Raw genomic sequence first — 21,343 nt, forward strand, 5'->3', positions numbered from 1 at the left:
CCAGAAGTATTTTCCACAGCCAGCTGATATAAAGCATCCATTTTTTTTGGTCCTCAAACATACAAGGAATAATCAAACTTTATCATTAAAAAGTCCATACATCACAATCATAGGCACCACCTATTGATCATATCCAGTTATAATTTCAATATAATATTACAGACAGAAATAATATTGAAAGGGCAAAATTTCAAAGACGTTTAGCTCATGTTTCGGGACATCTGACTGATTGATTGGTCAGAAATAAATCAGACCAATTGTTCCTGCATGTGTGTTTTAGGCCTTAGCTATTATGTTCAGATCTAGATAATATTTTTAAATCTCTGCTTAGTATGTGACCTCCTGGCCAACCAGCTGTCTAATATTACCCCAAACTGATCTGAAATTGTCTAACAGCGATACATACCCCCAAGCATGTGTCAGGAAAACTGACAAATACTACACTAATCATGATTAAAAAACTATAAATTTTCTGCTGAGATAATGGCAGAAAAAGTGTAATGGAGAAAATTAATCTGCACAGGACTATTGCAGAGAATTTCATTCTTCTTGTACTGCCAATGGATCAGTACTGGATTTGGATTTCTAACAAATATTCGGTGTGGCTGTTCTCTCCATTCCATCATCTATCCCTGAAATGGACGGAAGATTGTTAGGCCTTTGTTTACTTTTAGTTACTCTATGACACCAGCCCCAAAGTGCAATAAATTATTAAAATATTTACAGTCATGTGAAGAAGTAAGAACAGCCCATGGAATTTATTGTTCTGATTTATAAATTTAAACAGGCAAACATTAGATCTTTATTCAAACAGTTGCTACAGGTAAAGATGATATACAAGGGACACAAAAAGTGATTAATTCTTAATCTAAATGAGTAAAAAAAAAGATTTTTTTTACATGAAAAATTAACTACACCCCCTACATTTTAAATGGAAATAATTTGAATTCAGTGTTTCAGATTGGATCCCAGCAATAATTTATGGGGGTGGAACTTGTTTTACCTAAACCTTTGACATGGAGGGTCTGGCTCTTTATTTTTACGTGTGAGGCATCATCATGCTAAAATCAAAAGAGTTCTCTGAGGCTTTCAGAAAGAACTTTATGGTTAATAATATTACTGAATCATCTCTAAAATGACTTTTGTGCCCCATAGATAATGTGATTTTTGTAAGGGGAATTTGCACATAAACAGAGAAAACAATAATTTGATTGTGTGTGTTTTCTGCAGGAAGAATCAGACATCAAGATTGAATGCAAGAATGATGATCGGATCCCATATAGCAAGATGTGCAATGTCAGCTTCCCATTCTTCAGAGCAAAGGCCAAGGTAGGCAAACAGTTATAATTCAGACCTGGATAACTAGAAGTTCTTAACTGAGTATGGCAATGATCTGCACCGTGAGCAAGGTTCATGTCACCTATTGTATGCATTGTATATGAAGTATTTAATAGATGATGAATGCTCCATGTGTCCTAATTATAAGAATTGCTGAAAGCTGTTGTGGGTTACCGGATTTCTAGTTCACTTGTTTTGTTATTGCTTTATTAGTTATAAGGTATTGTCCCCCCATCCATGCAGATCCATTCTTTTGTTTGAAGTCACATCTTATCCATAGCACAAGAAACTCAACCGTGCACTATATCACCATAGGATAGTTTATAGATTTATTTCAGGGCTTCTAGATCTAAAGACAAATCTGTTTTTTTTTCCTGTTTGATTTTATTTCTATCAAGTAAAAGTGAAACTGCACCTGTAATCTGCATCCTAACATAAAAGATGTTAAAGAGAAAAACATTTATCGCAGCACATAGATTGTTTCCACAGAGCTCCATACAAGTGATAAAACGCATAGCCGTTCCTGTTATAAGATTTGAATCCTATAGCGGGTGTATAGATGATGTGATACAATATATATGTTATGATTGAAAGTTTATAGATGATGTGATGTGCAATCTGCAGAAGCTATTGTTGACCCTGTTTTATATATCTCTGTCTCACAGTTTATGTGTATCTGTCTTGCAGGTGGCTTTTCGGCTAGACTTCGAATTTAGCAAATCTGTGTTTCTTCCATCTCTGCAAATCCATTTAATAGCCAGCAGGTAATGTATATTTCTTATTTCCCCTTCATTTTGGTCTTTGCCTCTTTTCTCAGTGCAGTAAGGTGTAAGGATGAAAGTGTGCCAACTGTAATCAGACAATGTTTGTTTATGAAACCCAACTCTGCTAAGCTATAATTTTAGATTTCAGATGTCTCTGCTTTGATAGTACGTTCTCTGTACATTCCCAGTCCCTCTCACCAGATTATCACTCAATAACAATCTTCTCTTAAGATTATATATGCATTTTATGCCTTTATTTAATTGTACTAAAATTCTCCCTTGTGTAGACATCTAAAAGCCCTAAGACTACAGATGGATGCCACCATGTTTGAAGTAATATTAGGGAATAGATTTTTATAAAATAATTAAATTTGTTAGCAAGTTTACATCAGTAAAAAAACTTTTAAAGTATACAAAAATACTAAAATATAAGCATTATATTTTTCTGTGGTTGACCTACATTTTTAAGGTTGGTGACAGAATCACTTTATGATCTGATGGATATATTGATATAGCTAAATGTCCATATTGATGTATCCATATCAATACTCTTTATTTTTATTCTTCCAGATAATAAATTACAATTAAGTAAAGAATTGTTGTGGTAGCAGCCATCTAGAATGTATTCTAATGTTCTAATCCATGCTAGGAAGATTAAGAGATTTGGCTACTGTGAGATTTCATCTACCAAACCACTCATTTTTATGAGCTTTTGACGATTGGCCTCTCATCTGATGATGCCTGGCTAGTTCCAGGTTCATCACCGTTTGGCGGGAGGACACCAGCTATCTTGAAGGGCAGCATTTTGACTAACGCTGTAAAGGGCATTCTTTGCTGATTATCAATATAATAGGGGCAGTCTTCCCAAAAATGGCTTATCTAAACTAATCAGTTTATGGAGTCTGTTCTGAAGGCATCCATGGGTATCAAGATAAAGCCAAAGAAGTTGAACACGGGAGTAATGTACTGGCACCACTGTCTGTACATCAAATTTGTTTTGTTATATGAAATGTGTTCAAGCTGTACTAATCCTGCTAATTTACTTAAATTGGGCTGTTAAAGGCTGAATAAATCTACATCAAGGCAGACTAACTAGCTGTTGTGGCAAATGCTACTGACATAGCCATGAACTGTGTTGGTGTACTGCCTTGTACATACTAAGTCTACGTACATACGCCATCTGATTCTCATCTCCTGACGGATCAATGGATGATGAACAATCGTAATGCAAGGGAAGAGTAGAGAATGCACCGCCGCTCGCTCATTCTCCCCCTCCCCTCTCCATAGAGCAGAACAACGCTGTATGTACAGCCCCCATTCATGAATCTTTCAGTCTTTTGTCATTGGAAAGTATCCTTTCCAACTACAAAATTCTAAAGTGTGTACGTGGCCCGAGAGTAACAGCTAAGACCAAAAATTATGTCTGAGATTCTGGCACCATAATTGATGTACCAAGTGCAAGTTCTGAAGGTCACATAACGTTTTGCATTTTTGTTTAGTTATTTATTAGCTATTCATTTAGTATATTGTACATATAAACATGCCTGATCTGTGTACTATTTAATTTCTGCACAGCTACAAAGTAAGAGGAAATATGTATTCTGTACTTTTGCAAATACTAGTTGCATGGCTAATTTGCTGAACCGCAGACTTTTAATACTTTTTACCTTATTGATATGAAAATATGATATGATAAAAGGAAAGTCACTTTGGTGAGTAGGTACTAATTCCTTATCACTTCATGTGTCTTTACAGTGACAGTGAAGAACTGGAGAGCACAATCACTGATAATGAGGTTCTGCTGAACTTCAACCTCAAGTATGAGTCGGATCTCCTATTTACCAGGTACATAGCCACCTTTACATATCTTATTTCATGTTTGTGTGTATCTTCTTATCCCTGATTGTATTTTTTACAAGGGTCTCATGTATAAAAGTATCAGTTAGAACTGTCAGTTCTGCACAACATATTTATCTATATTCACCTTCAACTTCTTTTAGCTACCATTATATATCAGGACCTCAATTTTTTATATTACACTTGTTGCGATCTTTTATATTCCTATCACAAACAATAAATAAAATATCTGGGATCAGATACTTGATCATTTTAATGATGGAATCCCACAAGGCTCTTATAAGTATATGATGGCATCCACTGTTGTAATAAGAAGCAGAAAGGTTCATTTAGAACTGTACTGTATTTTACATAGGTTAACAGACTGTATTATTTTTTATCATTATTATTAATAATCCTTCAGTAATCTGAAATTTGAATGGCTGTAATTGGTTACTGCACATAGGACAAAAAGGTAAGAACCATTATCATCTGTAAATACAGAGCTGATATAATAATAACTACTCCAGCAATCAATAGAAGTATATGTCTGTCTTTGCCACCCCTTTTTAATGTACAGTGCTGCGTAACATGTTGACTCAATACAAATGAATAATAAAAATAAAAGTATGATTATTAGTTAATTATGGGCTGATACTATATACTCAGTACTCCAAAAATCTATAGAAGTATGATTTTTATATTCTAAAAAGAGAGAAATCATTTCATAAACTCCATCAGTCTTAAGAAGTATTATGGTTCTAATATATTCTATAGAGAGAGAATGATAACATACAACTCAAACTGCAGCAATTTATTGAAATAGGATTATTAAATATTCTGTAAATAAATTAAACCATATAATTTGTACTTTACCAATCTACAGAAGTATGATTCCCATGTTTTGAATAAAGAGAGAAATAATGCAATTAAATTATTTATTGATTCGTATAAATTCTATAAAGAAATGATCTCTTATAACCCATACTCCATAAGTCTATAGACCAGTGTTTCTCATACTTTTTAACATGGGGCAATCTCTTGAAATAACTTTCAGGATTTCAGGGAACCCCTTCTATAATTACTAAATCTATAGCTCATCATATACTAGCCCAGTGGCTCATGGGAAGAATGTCTCTTACATTGTTGGCCATTGGAAAGAATGTCAACCTTACATATAGCCAAAAAGATCATTGGAATCTGGTAAACTGACCTGAGAGTCACAAACTGTTCGTTCATCAAGGAACCCCTAACAACCTCTGGAAGAACCCTGGTTAAGAACACGAAAACAAGAGTAAGAAGATATACTTCTCTAGTTGCCTGAGTTGATGACTGCATTATGACACTTATATTGCCTCTAGACAGAGAACTAATACTATATAACAAGTACCATTCTGCAGGAGTATGATATTTTATGTAAAGAGCAGTTACCATTTGTTCAATACTCTGTAGAAGTGTGATCTCAATTGTGTCTATCATGGACAAGCTGATACCATATGGCCAATACTCCAACAGTCTAAAAGTGTAATTGTTATGTTGTCTAAATTAATTGTGCTTTTATTATATACCTAATACCCTCGGACTCCCTCTCAGAGTCCAAAAAATAATTTGAAAATCATATTGCTTGTAATGATTTAATGTACAGCACTGCGTAATATGTTGGTGCTATATATATCCTGTTTATTATTCGTATTATTAATATTAATAATAATGATAATAATGATGCTTATTTCAAGTAGCAGCTACTGAGATTAGAAAAATACAGTTTGTCATGTGTGATTTACAAAAACAAAAAAATGGTGCAATTACAATCATTCTTCATACTTTAAATTAAGCAGGGAATCTGATTGGGCAGCTGCTACAGTTTCAGTAAATCAAACCCTTTGTATAAGACAAGTGTCATATTTGGATAGCTCTTTTCTAGTTTGTTTTAGCTCCAGTTGTTATGCAAAGAAGCAGAAATTCAGAAACTCTGGGTGACCTCCAAGTACAGCAGAGACTGGGAATGCACAAAGTGCAGAAATGAACAGTATGTGCTTTAATCAGAAGCCAGAGAGCAATCATAGTGAGGTGCCTGGCTGTGTATGTGACACACCAGTCGTATTATTAGTCACTTTTATAACCTGCACACATTTCAGACCGGATATGTGGAAGAGCTTCTAGTTATGGGTAGAATCTAAGTTTTTAAATCTTAATGTGTGGGACATGATCTATGGACTATGACACATGTTTGTCATCAAGGAAATATTTGAGACTCAATATGGAGTTGGAACCAATTAACGTTCCGTCTCCCAATGAATCCCTTCTTAGCAGATGTGCCAACCAGAAAAAGTCAGTACAAACCTCTCAGATAGATGGTATTTGGGTCCTATAATTACTTTGTTTTAAAAATTCTCCTAACAACACCATTCTTCTACCCCAGACACTCCAGCCTGGAGCAGTATGAGATCACATCCCAAGGAACAGCTGACAGATACAATGCTATTGGGCCCCCATTCAACTGCTCATTTAAGGTAAGTGACCTCCATGTAAATCACCCCTTCAACTCCTCCTAGAATTACAATATTATATTAGTAATTACAGTATATTGGTGTGTTTAGTGGTAACAATGCCTCCTACATTACTGGTCATTGGGAAGAGTATCATTCTTATAGATAGCCAAAAAGATCATTGAATACCAATGGTAACTGACCTAAGAGGCACCAATTGTTCATTGCTCAAGGAACCCCCAGCAACCTCTGAAGAAACTCTAGGGTTGCACAGAGCCCTGGTTGAGAAACCATCTATAAATGTTGGTGGCATTGCAGGGTATTCGTGTCAATTTTTACTATTGTGGGACTAAATGTAAACGTTGTGGAGTTTACCCATCCAATATGTTGCTATGGTCTTTTTTGTAATCTTGGTTTGTTTGTTTTTTTCTTTTTTATCTATGGTTTATTCTAGAATAATAAACAAAAAAACCTAATATCTCAATCAAAGCCAGCAGTTGGTATATACATCCTGATACAACTTATACAATATATAAAATAAATACAGTGATAATCATAAATACATGTTCATTAAAACATAAAAAAATGATCTCTAATCAAATCTCTGGATGAATTTTATGTAGCAGTCCCGTTACCCCCACCGAAATAGAAGAGAAAGGACACTCACCACAACTTTAGAATACAGTGTTAAACTAATGGTCATATACAAAAGAACACAAAATAGTGGGCCCAGATGACCCAGCTACAAAGATTGATGATGTGTCATTTATGGGAGTAAACAACCCTTTGGTTGGATCCGGTTCACTAAAGACAGGATGTGAGAACAAATTCTTCTACAGTAAGACCAATATATAAAATCATAGCGTGGATTGTTCCACAATGTATTAATTTCAAATTATTAAGATCCAAAATCAAAGAAACAGTACAAAACCAAAATGGACATGAAACGTGTACCAAGCATGTAATGCATCATGCAAGCTCTGTCCTACGCATTTCACTCAACCCAGAGCATCAATAGCATTTATTTACAGTTGTCTCTTTAGGTCCGGGGTGTCCAAACTTTTTGCAAAGAGGGACAGATTTGGTAAGGTAAAAATGTGTGGGGGCCGACCACTAATTCTTGGTTTTATGACAGAGGCTGCGGGCTGCATGGAAATCTGAACACGGGCCACAATTGGCCCCCCGGGCCAACTTTGGACATGCCTGATAGGTGCTCCTTATTATAGATAACATTCATTGTATGTAGCTGTTTTATATACATCACAAAAAAAGTTCACTGGATCTACTGTAAAGCCATGTGTGCTTTTTACAGATACAAAATCTGGGCTTCTTCCCTGAGGATGTCACAATAAAGATCACTGTACCTGTGGCTACCCGTGGTGGCAACCGTCTGTTCCTGTTACAACAGCTTACCAGTGACCAGGTACTTTATGCGGCTGTAATATTAAAAGAAGCATCTTGTTGGTTGGTCCCATAACACTAATGGGATTTTTTTATTTCAGGGAAATGAAACCTGTAACGTTTGGGGAAATAGCACAGATTACCGTAGGAGGCCATCAGAAGAGGACATCAGCCACATACCACAGCTGGTAATGCATATAGACCTGTTGTAAGAAAGGTTGGGAATATGACACTAAGGTTATTACATGGTTTTTATTTTTTTATTTTTTAGTCTTTAATAATGACAAAAACAGCTTCCCAACTGGATGAAATCCACACCAGTAGTAAAAGTATTGAGTCTTGCCAATATCCCAGGCAAAACTTGGCTCTTTCACAGTATTCTTTGTCTCTCAGTGTTATATAGGAGCAAACTCACATAAGCTTCAATGGTACTACCAGTACAGGTATTATATTTAGGTACAAATAGATCGCAACTTTTGAAGCTCCAGACATGGTGCTAGGCCAGTGTTTCTAAACCTTTTTACCAGGGGGAACCCATTGAAATAAATCAGGAAACCTCTTCTATATCCACAGCTCACCGTACATTAGGGTGGTGATTAGTAGGAAGAATGATTCTTATATATCTGACCAGCGGGAAGAATGTCACCTTTACAGATAGCCAAACAGATCATTGGTGTCAGTGGTACCTGTGCCTGAGAGCCCCAAATTCTTCATTGGTAAAGGGACCCCTAACAACCTCTGGAGGAGCCCTGTTTGACATACACTCCCCTAGACCCTCATCCAGTGTATAAATGTAGGTGTAATTCCAGTGTAATAGTCAATTTGTATTATTGTGCGAACAAATGTAAATGTTGTAGATTTCTGCTGCCTTGGAATTGCTTTTATGATCTTGGTTTATGTTTTTTCTTTTTTATTATCCATGGTTTATTCTAGAATCACAGTAACTCAGATGTCATATCCATTGATTGCACTATGAGCCTGGCTTCCAATCAAGAAGCATCCCTCACCCTGCATGGGAGATTATGGACCCGAACGTTCCAAGCGGTAAGGAACAGAAGATTTATAAAGAGAGTATGACCATTTATCATATTAGTGCAGAAACGAAAAATTCATGGAGACCTATATGGAGGATTGTATTCTTGTTTACGTCAGCACAGTTATGGGGGATCATATAAATTCTATGTGATTATTGTTAGTGATTCTCTACATTTAGACCCCCTTTAAGAGCAAAAGATGAAGTTGCATGGATGAAAAAACGCACATCAGGATTCACTAGAGGATTTTTACGGTTAGATTACTCTTTCCAACTTTGAAGAATTCTTGGGTTTGTGGTTGCATTGACCATCTTCAGTGATCTTCTCTCACTCACGATTACAACCGCTTGTTGGCATGGGTGAAACTCATGGCCAGAACCCCCATATAAAAATTGACCACTCAGGTGCAGGCTGCTTTTTCAAGAGTCAAAGGGGGTGGGGTGTCTTTGTTAGAGACATGCAAGAACTCCCACTATGTTTGTTAAAATCCCAGTGGTTAACAACATTCAAACGTTTTGTACTAAAAGGTGCAAAATACAGAGAAAAAATGAGGGATATTTTCAAAATAAAGATAGGCTAGCTGCACACCACAAGCTTGCCAATCTTTTTTGGATTGTGATGTCTTTGGATCATTGTTGGGCCCTCATATGGCTTCCAACCCACTCTGTAAATTGAAAAACTGAGGGGAGGGCTTGTTGAGTGACAGTGATTTTTATTTTACCCAAAGTCATTCTACTGAAACTTTCAGTCTGTTGAGAAAAAGTTAGGTACGTTTTAACGAGTTGTGTGTTGAAAATTTTTCAATTTTACTCACAAGAGCCAACAATCTAGTTCAATAGGCTGATTAAATTGTAATGTATGAGATTAAAATTGTCTGTCACAAACGTGTGGGGCTAATCTTTGTATAAATACAAAATATATATATAAACTAAAGTGCAGGAGAAAGCTCAGCCCCAGAATAACCAAAAGACATTACCATCATCCTCACTGCCGTTATCTCCTCCAGCAGCTAATAAGTATTAAATGGACTCCATTATCTATTACCATCACCACCTAAACTTATTCCACTAGCCCTTGCCACAGTGCCCTTCAGCTCCAGGAATGGGCATCTTTGTTTTATTTAGACCAAAATTAATTTAAAAAAAATATAGTATAGGGCAATACACATTAGTTAACACATTGGTTTTCTATAAAAAAAAAAATTGTTATAGTACTTTTTATATTGTTGTCTCTCTAATAGTGACAATGAAATAGGTCTCCAGAGTCACGTTTTGCAGACATCTAATACCGTGACAACACTTCCTCTACCTGTATTGTCTGTGCCACAGATTGCATCATAAGAATCTTCTCAAGGGAGATAATAATCATTCAGTATCATAAATAATTTCTTTCTCTTATTGATTGCTGAATATATTATAAAACAATGCATCCCCTGCATCCCTTTAGACATACCACTTGTTTCCTTTTATCAAGATCCCTTGCTTGGTTTTGGACTTCTTGTCTATAGGGTGTTGGGGTTGCATTATTTTATAATACTCATCTGTGAGATGGAGGTGGAAGTTCGGGTCAAAAGCTACCTCCTGGATAGCAGGGGAAATGCTGGATAACCCCATCCACACACCCTTCACAACTAAATGGAAGAAGGGCAGATTATCATTTTATTAAATTACCATAAACAATCCAGAGCTGATGTATATGGGGTATCATATTTAGACATCAAGCATTTAGTTCTATTTTATTCTGCTAATAAACCCAGACATCTTATGTCTTTTGCCTTTTTCCTTGCAGATTAAATTCCGCTCTGTGAATTTGGTGACTATTGCTGTATTACAACAGAAATTCCAGAGTCCATTTATATTCCGAGAGGAGGAGCCCACCCGCCAGGTGATTCTGTTTGTGAATTTGATTCATTTAATTTGTGTACTACGGCCATTTATGTTGTGTATTGTAATTTCTGTTTAGAGAAAGTTTCAGCCCTGCCATAGAAACAAGCATTGCTTTACAGCTTCTGCCAGCTTGCACCTTGCTAACCCCCCCACCCCACACACACACTGCAGCACTGATTCTTAAAGAATGAGCAAATATACATTTTATAGCAGGCATCAGTAAGTGGTATTTGTAGCAGCACTGTTACCCATAATATTTCTCTACTAATCTGTTTCATGGATTGGATTGGATTATGGGATTAGTATTCCAACCTGTCCATAAGTACCTTTTTGGTGCTTCTAAGGTCCCTAACCCCCCCAAGCGTTCTAATTCTGTCAGTTTTTTGATGCAAAACAAGATTACATTGTAATCTGCTTTTAAATTTCCCTCCCTGACACACCCCCATACATCCCCACTCACATCAACCGGAAGATGACTCATCCTCCGGGGTGATGTGAGTGGGGATTTCCCTGCCCTGCCTCACACAGACGCTAGAGCTGCTGCTGCTTGTATCTCCAGAGAGATGCAAAGCACAATGCAGGATTTCTGCATTGTGCTTCACATCTCATTGCGATGCCAGCAGCAATAGCAAATTCCGGGGTTGGTCACCCCCCGGAATTTGCTATTGCTGCTGGCATCTGCAGTGAGATGTGTAGCACAATTTAGAAGTCCTGCATTGTGCTTTGATCTCTCTGGAGATGCGGGCAGCAGCGTGGCCAGGACCTGGGTGGTATTTAAAAGCAGATTACACAGTAATCTGCTTTTAAATGTCCCGCCTAGCCACACCCCCCGACGGACCGGCGCCCGGGCATCACATCAGGACCATCGGATCGCTGCTGGAGCTTGGGGCAAAGGTAAGGGGGGCTCTTAAAGGTGCCCCGAGTGTGATTTGGGATTACCGCTTTTTGCAAGTAAAAGCCACCCCGAGTCACACTCGGGATTACCGCTAGGGGGGTTAAATATATAGATTTTTTTAATTTATTCAATTTATTGTTTTTAAATGATTATATGTTTCAAACTTTATTATACTCATCCTATTATATTATACTGTAAACTAAATTTTCATGAAAAACAATGTACTGCTTTTAAAACATATAAAACTGGAAAGAAATGAACTGCTAGGGAGGTTAAATAACCAACCCTACCTTCCTGTGTTAGCTTTGTTAGCTGTAACCTCAAGTTAAATATGATATGCTGCTGCCTATTTGTAATAGCTAGTTTAATGAATGCTTTTTTTCAGGAGACCTTTCTAAATATGTCCGATAAATGTAAATTATCTGTAAAGCACTTGTATGACTAATTTGAGTGCTATAGCTGCCTGCTTCAATAAATGTGTGATAGAACCTGTAATATTTTGAGATGGTAGCTATTAGTAGTTACTCTTTCATTTTTTTTTTTTAATATACCATAAGAAGTAAGTAGTAGATGTTGTGTATGGTGGAATGCATACATATGCATGTTATGTAGATTGTGTTCATTTATTCATATCTACACCAGGGCTTACAGATATCTAGGAGAATTCATTAAGACTAAATTCACACTGGTGGTAAGATTGTGCTGGGTGTACCACTTCCTCCCACCAGCAATCACTGCCTCCTGGGGTAACTCTACATGTAGCCTCTCCCTGCAGCAGCCCCATAGTAAATAAATAGGGGTGGCAGTGATCGGTACTAATACTGCTTATTGCTGCCAGCTGTCATATGTGTGGACAATGTTTTTTTAAGAACCAGTGGTGCTATATGAGTGTTCGAGCAGCTTGCAAGGTGCCAGTCGTGGGGAGCCCTGCAGAATTGCACAATGCAGAGGCAGGTGTGAACCTGGCCTAAAGCATAGCACAAAGCTTTGATTGATGGAAAATTCACTTTGTTTATATGCACACATTAAAATAATACTAAAAACAATATAAAGGCAAATGACTGGTAAAACAGGTAAATAGGCTTTTTTTTATCCTCCCCTGTATATTCTTTAAAACAAAGGCACATGCTTTTACCCCCTAGGAATATTCCAGAGTGTGACTCGGGGTAGATTTTGCCGGCATACAGCAGTAATCCCGAGTCGCACTCGGGGTCGCCTAAAACATAAAAAAAACAACCCACTTAGCTTGTTCAGTTGTCGTCACCCCGTTGGCCTGCTGGTCCCCGCAGCTCCTTGGGACAGGTCTTTTTTCTTCGATCTTCGGCCGGCGTCTGCAGAGACGTTCTGTGGGGTTTCCCGGTGACTTTGGTGCGAGCAGGAGCAGCAGTGGGAAATTCAAATGATTTTGTATTAGATTCAATAACTGTATTGAGTCCAATACAAAGAAATCTTTATAATATATATATATATATTTATATATATATAATTATTTTATTATATATTATACATGCTACTGTACAGTTACATGACAGGTTTCAATTTTTTTTTTTGTACAGATTTTTGAGGTTTTTTTTTAATTTAAAGTTTATTATTAAATATTGGACATATTTCAGTGATTTATGCCTAAGAGTTATAGGCCTACAATGTAAAATAAATTTCCATGCATAAAATGTAACGCTTTATGCGTGGAAATATGGACAGAATTAGAATGCTGGGGGGTTAATAAATATCAGTAATAAAAATAAATAATTAGTAATCTGTGCAATTTATATTTGCTTAGAGTTTAGCAAATTAAAAAAAGAACAAAGAAAAAACATAGTAAGCAATAATTTATGTGATTTTTATTTTTACTTTAGTGTTATATTGAGAAGTTTATTACTGTATGTTAAACGAATCCTATTTTGTGTCAGCCCTGATCAAGAGGCCTTTGGTTTAATCATCTGGCCAAAAATGAAAGTCACTGTCGGGTAATGAATGTGTCTCCCTTTCTGTGACACATTTTCCGCCAAATGATTACAAGCCTGCCCACCACGACAAGGTAGACTCTTTAGGGCAGGACCTACTCTAATCTACACTGCGCTACCCTACTTGATGCTAATCATCGTTCTTCTAATGTTGGATGTGTGTTCATTAGACCTCATCTAATAACTAGGTGTGTGTGTGCGCGTGTGTGTGTGTGTGCGTGTGCATGTGTGTGTGTGTGTGTGTGTGTGTATGCATTTGTGTTTTATATATATGTATGTGGGTGGGTGTGTTTGATGTGCGTATATATGTGTGCGTTTGTTTATGTGTGTACATCAGTCTTTGAGAGTCTTAGTGTATCAGGCCCAAACACTCATAAAGCATTGTGACTGCAATCTCCAAATTGAATCCCATTGGGCTCCCTATAAATAAAGTACACCTAAATTTTTATTAACCTCCCTAGAGGTAACTCCGAGTGTGACTCGGGGTAGAAAAAAGTTGCTACAAGTGGTAACCCCGAGTCACACTCAACACCTAGGGAAGATTAGTAAATAGAGCGCTTACCTGTTCCGCCGGGGTCCCGCACCGCTCAGCGCCACGATCTCCGTCTTCTTTCTGCTTCTGCATCTGATGAGTCACCGGGGGAGTTACGTGTGTACGTCCCGGCCGAGCGGGGCGGGAAATTCAAATTCCATTTGTATTGCATTCAATACAAAATAACTGTATTGAATGCAATACATTGGATTTTTAAAAAAAAGCAGTACATTGTTTTCAAGAACATTTATTTTGCAGTATATATATTAGTATGAGTATAATATGTATTTTTTTAATTAAGTTTTTTTTTTTTTAAATAGATTTATTTTAAAACTGTTTTACAATGCATTATCGCTTTTATAGTTCTAGGGCAGGCAACATAACAATATAGCAATATCCCTATTATGTAGTTTGAAAAGTGAACATGGTTTACTTTCTATTATGTACAGAATTATAAAACAAAATAAAAAATAATAATAAATGAGTAATTTTAGTAATAATTAGTATTTTTCTTCTGACTCCATATAGGGAACATTGAGCATTGCATAACACAGAGCTCTGCTGCCACCTATTGGACAATTTACACATATACACACATACATGCTACACATTCTTTTATTATCTAAAGTCAGAGAATCCACAAAGTAATGTTTCCATCTTTTTATTCTCTAGGTTATACTGGAAATTTCCAAGCAGGAAGAATGGGAGGTTCCTATATGGATAATAATAAGCAGCACTTTAGGTGGCCTGCTGCTATTGGCTCTTCTAGTTCTGGCTCTTTGGAAGGTAAATAGTTTAAAAGTATATACTTCGCAATTTCCCTTTGAAGTCAATATGATAGTATATATATATATATATATATATATATATATATATATATTTATACATATATATATATTAGTGTTGATAGCAATTCGAGATGATTTATACACTTTTCATGTATGTGTTAAAAAAAGGTTCTGTTGTACTAGTAGCATTTTTCTGGTTGAAAATGCTTTTTTGATGCCAGAGATCAGAGGAGAATGGGCAGACTGGTTTAAGTTGATAGAAAGGCAACGAACGGTGATGCAAATAACCACTCATTACGAATGAGGTATACAGAAGAGTATTTATGAACGCACAACACAAATAACCTTCAGCTTACAAAGGTGTCTTAACAGTGATGCGACTCATTGATGTCATCAGGGTCAAATAGAAGGGGCACCTCTCTATGCTTCACTATATACAATGCATATATTTAATGGTGGAGTACATATATACAGGAAGTCCCCCAGGTAAGAACACCCGGCATAGGACGCTTCCTAGATACAAACAAGTTTCCCTGCTCACTGTGTGCAGAATGGAGGCTTGAAGGCAGGGGTTTGCATGACTTGCAGAAGAAATCTTTTGCTAAACACAGCTAAGGTTGTGGGTGATCTTAAGGACTGAGCTCTTTCTGCAACATCTTGAAACTTTTTAATGACCAAGATAAACTCTGCAGTTGTTTCTTTATGCATATAAAAGTACAGCTTGCTCCAGAAGTTAATAAATGTCTAGGCTACAAAAAAAATATTTTTTTGCTTTCTTTGTGATTACCTCACATTGAGGATTTTATATAGTATCTGACACTATCCTGCCTAATATTATGAGACAAACATCTGTCCTAATTGTATATGTTATAATTATGTACCTGTTACATTACATATAAATTCAGCTTAAGAACAAACCTACAGTCCCTATCTCTTATGTAACCCAGGGACTACCTTTATAAAATTTGTGGAGTATTTTTTTTAATAAACTAGCATGTTTTTAAAATTCTTTTGGAACTTAGATAGGGGAATATACTTGAAAGTTAACTAGAGATGGGCACATACTTTAATGTACGGTATTTAAAAGACTTTAGGTAGGCATAGGAGAACATAAAGGTACATTGGTTTATTATCAGGTGTCATTCTCGATTGGTGCACTGGGTTGTGCTGTGTTAATTTTCATTTACAATGAATTGTAAACGAAAAACAAACACTGCACCACCTAGTGGACAAATCCACCATGTGCTCTACAAAGAATGCAGTAATTCTGAATTCAAGTGTTCACAACTCATGAATTGTGCTAATCTTTCTGTACAATGTAAAGTCCCACATTTCTCTGTATCCATTTATGAAACCTTCAGTTTAAGTTGAACAATTTCAGCATTTATTTGATTTGTATGTTGATTTTGATTCTGATTTTCTATAATATTGTCTTGTTTTTTTCTGGGATACAGCTGGGATTCTTCAAACGCAGTCACCACGAGCGAGAGGAAGAAGACAAAGTTTTGGAATAAGGAAAGGAAAGCTGAGCTGTCAGCCGCTGCCTGCACATGTCCATATATATTCCAATCTATAGGGGCCAGAGGGAGAAGCTGGCTGGAGATAGAAGACAAATGGACAGTCGCCTTCTTGCACAAGACTGAGCCGGTAGCTCTGATTTTTACCAGCAGATGCTACCTCAGGGAACAGGATGAATGAGCTCCCACTTCCACCTTGGCCTCTATTTATTTGTATTATTATTGATCTGATGTTCACTGAACTTTTGGCCAAAGACTGAACTTGCAAGCTCTGACAGGTTCTGCTCAGGGATCAACCAACTCGTCACTACCGATAGGTGGAGACCACTGTCTGTTTCCCTGGACTGTGTGTCTATATTATTATTGTGTTTTCTCATTGTTTATTTTTTACTGGTGTATTATTAGCATGCCACTGTAACCTGGCCAGGGAAGAAGATGACAGAATTTTTCCTGTCCATGGCATTGGATAAGATCTGGATTTTTCTTTTTACAAAGAACTGTACAACTTTTTAGTTTGATGTTTTTCTGAAAGAATTTATCCTTTCCCCACTTATATTTATAAAGAAGCCATCAACAGGCTGGAAAACAAAAAGGGGAATGCCATTGAAAATTGAGGACAAAAATGAAGATTTTTGCAATAATTTGGAATAAAATAAAAATAGTGAATTTGTACAAAGAATGACAGACAGGCTTGTAAACATAATTATGTATCACTTTTAGGGTCAATGACAGCAGGCATTGGGTTTGTACTGATGGCATCAATTTTAGATGCTTTTTAGATCATTCAGAATTCACTGACTACCCTCTGACCTGCCTTTGGCCTGCTTTTGCATTCCCTCTGACTTATACAGGAATGGAAAACCCATTAGCACAAACAAATTCCCATCTACACAGGTTCTTATGGAGACATACTAATCCTGCAAATATTTTTTTAGATTTCCATACATTTAAAAACTTTTTAAATCCAATGACTAAGTTGGTAACCTTTTTGTTCTTGACCGAACAATTAAAGTATGTTCTGCAAAAACGGATGGGAAAAAACAAACAAATGCAAAAATTATTCTATTTGGTGTATTTCTTTTTTACAATGTAAGATAATACAATGTCTTTTACTCTGTGTATGAAAGCTGTCATTGCCTTGCATACATTGGACATCTCATGATCCTTTTAGGCCAGCTCAGAACTTTCTAAAGTCTCCAGAGAACTCTTGTCATCTCCTATATCCTAATATCAGTTATCACATTTTTTACCAGCAAGGCACAACCTTGTGCCAACCGATGGTCCCCAAGAAAATTTTGGTGGACCATGGCTCTGTGCCCCGTATGGACACAACTCGCCCACTCTCCCATTGCGGGCTCAGACCTGCTTGCTAAACATCCTGGGGGGGAGCAATAGCGCCAGGTGCGCCCACAGCCCTGCGCTATTGTGGCCCCCCCCCCTTCAGAATTTAGAAAGCAGGTCTGAGCCTGCGATAGAAGAGTGGGCAACTTCTTCTGGGTTAGTGACTGAATTTATGGAAGTGAAATGATCATCATGACAGTCAGTTGCAGAATGAGAACATTGGCTTTTCTGTTTGTCTTAAGACACAATCCTTCCAGTTATATAATGACCTGACACAGAATTACAAAAGTGAGTGGGGTGAGCAGGTCTATCACAGCATAGATCAAAAACAGTAAATACATTGTTTTCCCTGCACTTATGGGGTTCACTTTTGGCTGAATTATAATTTTAGCATGATTGAGCTAATCATATTTATCTTAGGCCTGAGACTAGATATATGACATGTCAAGAGAGACAATATCTAATCACTGGTAACTGGTCAAACCAACTAAGATGCCAAAAAACAGCTGAAGCCAATGCATGAGGAGGGTTGGAACTTTGTGTAATTTACATTCTTCCAATTTTCCTTTTAAATCAATAGAAGCACAATAAATGTACATGGATACACGTTATCATGCATAAGCATGATCATGCAATGCAAAGTTGATTTGTCTTCTGATGCTTCTCTATTAAACCACAAATGCAAAGGAGGAAACTGGTCACTTGGAAGGGTATAGGTAAATTATTATTATGATTCCTTTGTAGATTTTGGTACAGTGTGTTGTTTTTGCAGAAATTTTTTTATTTTGCATTTACTGAAGTAAACTTTTTTTTGCTGTGTACATCCCTTATGTAAGAGGTATTTATACATATAAGGTCTATCATTTCAGCAGAAGCCATCATTGGTAAAGGCACTTTTGCACAGCACTAACATAGAGGCTCATATACACCACCACGTGTGTCAGTTACTACACTGTGCACAGTGCTGCATTGCAATGCCATTCATTTTGATTAAGCACTTAAGACTCCCCGCATTCACAAAAAAACTGCTGCAGAACCAAAGTTTTTGTGCTTTAAAGAGGAACTAAACTGAAATGTGCTTAAGACAAAAATATACACGTACCTTCAATCCCACAGGGCAGTCCGATCCATCCAAAGATGTCTTCCATTGGTCACGCCACGTCCCAGCATCCATCTCCAAGGCGGCGCCATCGTCGCCACTTTTTCCAGTTTCTTCTTCCAAAATCACCCAACACAGGCGCAAGATCAGGTGACGTAGGTTGGAAAATAAACTTGCCTATCTTACAATGCATGCTTGAGATTGGCAAATTTTTCACGAAAAGGCTCCTTCTGTGCATTGCCTATATGCTCGGGCATGCACAGAAGGAGCACCCAAGAGCCTGCCAGGATGCGTGACGTAGGAATCCCGGGAGGGTTTGCGCTCCCATTCATCTTTGATCGCCTAGAAGAGAATTAAGGGGCGGTGTTGCACCCTTTTTTTTTTTAAAAAAAAAGGGTGTTGCATTAAAAAAAAACCCTAAACAAACATAATTTTTACTTTACATAAAAGGGTTGTCTATCCTTTAGGAGTTTAGGTACGCTTTAAGTAACATGCCAATCTTTCTTGAAGGGCGGTCAATGCAAGGCTCCTCAAATGTGCATTTCAATAACTGGGGTCACTAGCGTTAAAAGAAGTGTTGTGGAGCCACTAACTATTAATACAAACAAGAAGCAGATTTGACTGGTTTACAGCCATTCTCAATCAGGTTTCCTCGAGAGGTTGCTAAGGGTTCCTCAAATTGTGGCTGATTGATTTCCTACTTGATGATTCTAGGGCCAACACCACTTGGCAGAGCCTGCATGATTCTAATGATGTTTTTAAATGTCTATAATGGTGGTATTTTTTGCCGTAACCCCTAATAAGTTGGTTTAAGGGGGGTTCCCCAAAACCTGAAATCATTTGAATCCTTCATCAGAAAAAGTTGAGAAAGGCTGTTCTATTATATCAGGGATCCTCAGCTCCTGTCCTTGAAGGATCCAGCATTTGCCCACATTGTTGGAATTTCTTAAATTAAAGTAGGAAATGGTCCAAATAAGTAATAAGTAAGTAATAGGAAATGACCATATATACCAAATTCTGTCCTTTATTCATTGAGGATCCCTGCATTATATTAAAAAGAAATGTGTTCTGGAGATCAAGAGCATCATTATTTGTGAATTCCCATTGTAAGAAAATCCTTAGACCTAGAGACCTCCACCACAGCCCATTGCAATAGGTTAGGGAGCTCAGAAGTGTTAAGAGGAAAAAAATAATAAGCAAGATGAGTTACCTTTTTGTGTGTGTGTGTGTGTACACACACACTCAAATATACATATGTACTGTGATGAGACGTTGATTCACAGGGCCTGATTTATTAAAGCTCTCCAAAGCTCGAGAGAATACACTTTCATCAGTGGAGCTGGGTGATCCAGCAAATCTGGAATGGATTTTTTCAAAGTCATTTGCTATTTGTTAGCAATTTTTTGGAATCCTGGACTAGATTAATTCCAGGTTTGCTGGATTACCTAGCTTCACTGATGAAAATGTATCCTCTCCAACCTTGAAGAGCTTTAATAAATCAGGGCTACTAAAAGAATAAAGGTTTTTGGCTGTGCAAAGTAAATTTTAGTTAACTGGTCCCTGTAGATTGTGAGCCCTTTAAAAACCATGCCTGTCCATGGCAAGAATGGAGACATGACTAGTTAGATTTCTTGCTGCTGGGATAGTTCATGACTTTGGATTCATATAATGAAGACAACCAGGCCTGTTTTTCAATGACTGTTATTTATCTCTTTTGGTGACACATAATGTTCTACATCTGTCCCCACTTCATTTGTATTTTGTGCTATTTAAAATAAATGTCATTTTAACAAATATGCTGATAATTGTTTATGTTCATTTGCAGATATTGAGTGCTATTTATTGATTTTCTTTTTCTGGGTCTGTTAGCTGCTTGGCTTTCATGAGCTAATGGTGTCAACACTGAAATAACTATGCAATTTGGCCATGACAGAAGAGGCAACAGCTTCCATCATTGCAAAGTCCACTTGGATGCGTCCAATAGTCTTTTTTTCCCCCAATTGCCGTCAAACATTTGCCCCTCACTTGACTGACAGGTTATGAACATCCAACTGCATGTGGGGTGTTTATAATTCACATTTCCTGGATATGGCTGGTGCAACAGTAATTGTTTAAACCAAGATTTTACAAAGTGTCAAATTCAGGTCAAGAACATAATCCACAAATTCAAGAGCTGACACTGTTGAAGGCCTTAATTTTGCTGCTTCTAGCTTAAGAATTTCCTTCCCAAATGTATTAAGGGCACTTGTTGCTCAAACTTCACAAAAAACAAATATAGATTTTTTTTTGTTCTCTTCTGCAGCAGCAGAAACATCATCGTGGAATCTCCACACCTTTTGCTAACATGGTTCTGTCTGAAAAAAATAGTAATTCTGGAAATTGGTGCTATAGAATAATAGATAACATTCTTTTAAATTGCAGTAATAAAGGTATGCTCAGATTTGGGACGTGTGTACAGC

At 37.1% G+C, this 21,343-nt stretch overlaps 1 protein-coding gene across 1 annotated transcript in view; it reads left to right on the plus strand.

Annotated features, from left to right (window-relative positions):
• The window catches only part of ITGA11 (integrin subunit alpha 11), a 104,752-nt gene extending 84,074 nt beyond the window's left edge, over positions 1 to 20,678 (plus strand). Inside the window, exons 21-30 of the mRNA XM_072402577.1 lie at positions 1,231 to 1,329; positions 2,026 to 2,102; positions 3,858 to 3,947; positions 6,361 to 6,451; positions 7,740 to 7,850; positions 7,930 to 8,016; positions 8,762 to 8,872; positions 10,651 to 10,746; positions 14,812 to 14,925; positions 16,382 to 20,678. Coding sequence (XP_072258678.1) covers positions 1,231 to 1,329; positions 2,026 to 2,102; positions 3,858 to 3,947; positions 6,361 to 6,451; positions 7,740 to 7,850; positions 7,930 to 8,016; positions 8,762 to 8,872; positions 10,651 to 10,746; positions 14,812 to 14,925; positions 16,382 to 16,441 — 936 coding nt within the window. The 3' untranslated portion in view covers positions 16,442 to 20,678. The remainder of the gene's footprint in view (positions 1 to 1,230; positions 1,330 to 2,025; positions 2,103 to 3,857; positions 3,948 to 6,360; positions 6,452 to 7,739; positions 7,851 to 7,929; positions 8,017 to 8,761; positions 8,873 to 10,650; positions 10,747 to 14,811; positions 14,926 to 16,381) is intronic.
• Positions 20,679 to 21,343: the final 665 nt, after the last annotated feature.

Source organism: Pyxicephalus adspersus, chromosome 2, assembly GCF_032062135.1.
Source record: "Pyxicephalus adspersus chromosome 2, UCB_Pads_2.0, whole genome shotgun sequence".
In the NCBI taxonomy this organism is placed as follows: domain Eukaryota; kingdom Metazoa; phylum Chordata; class Amphibia; order Anura; family Pyxicephalidae; genus Pyxicephalus; species Pyxicephalus adspersus.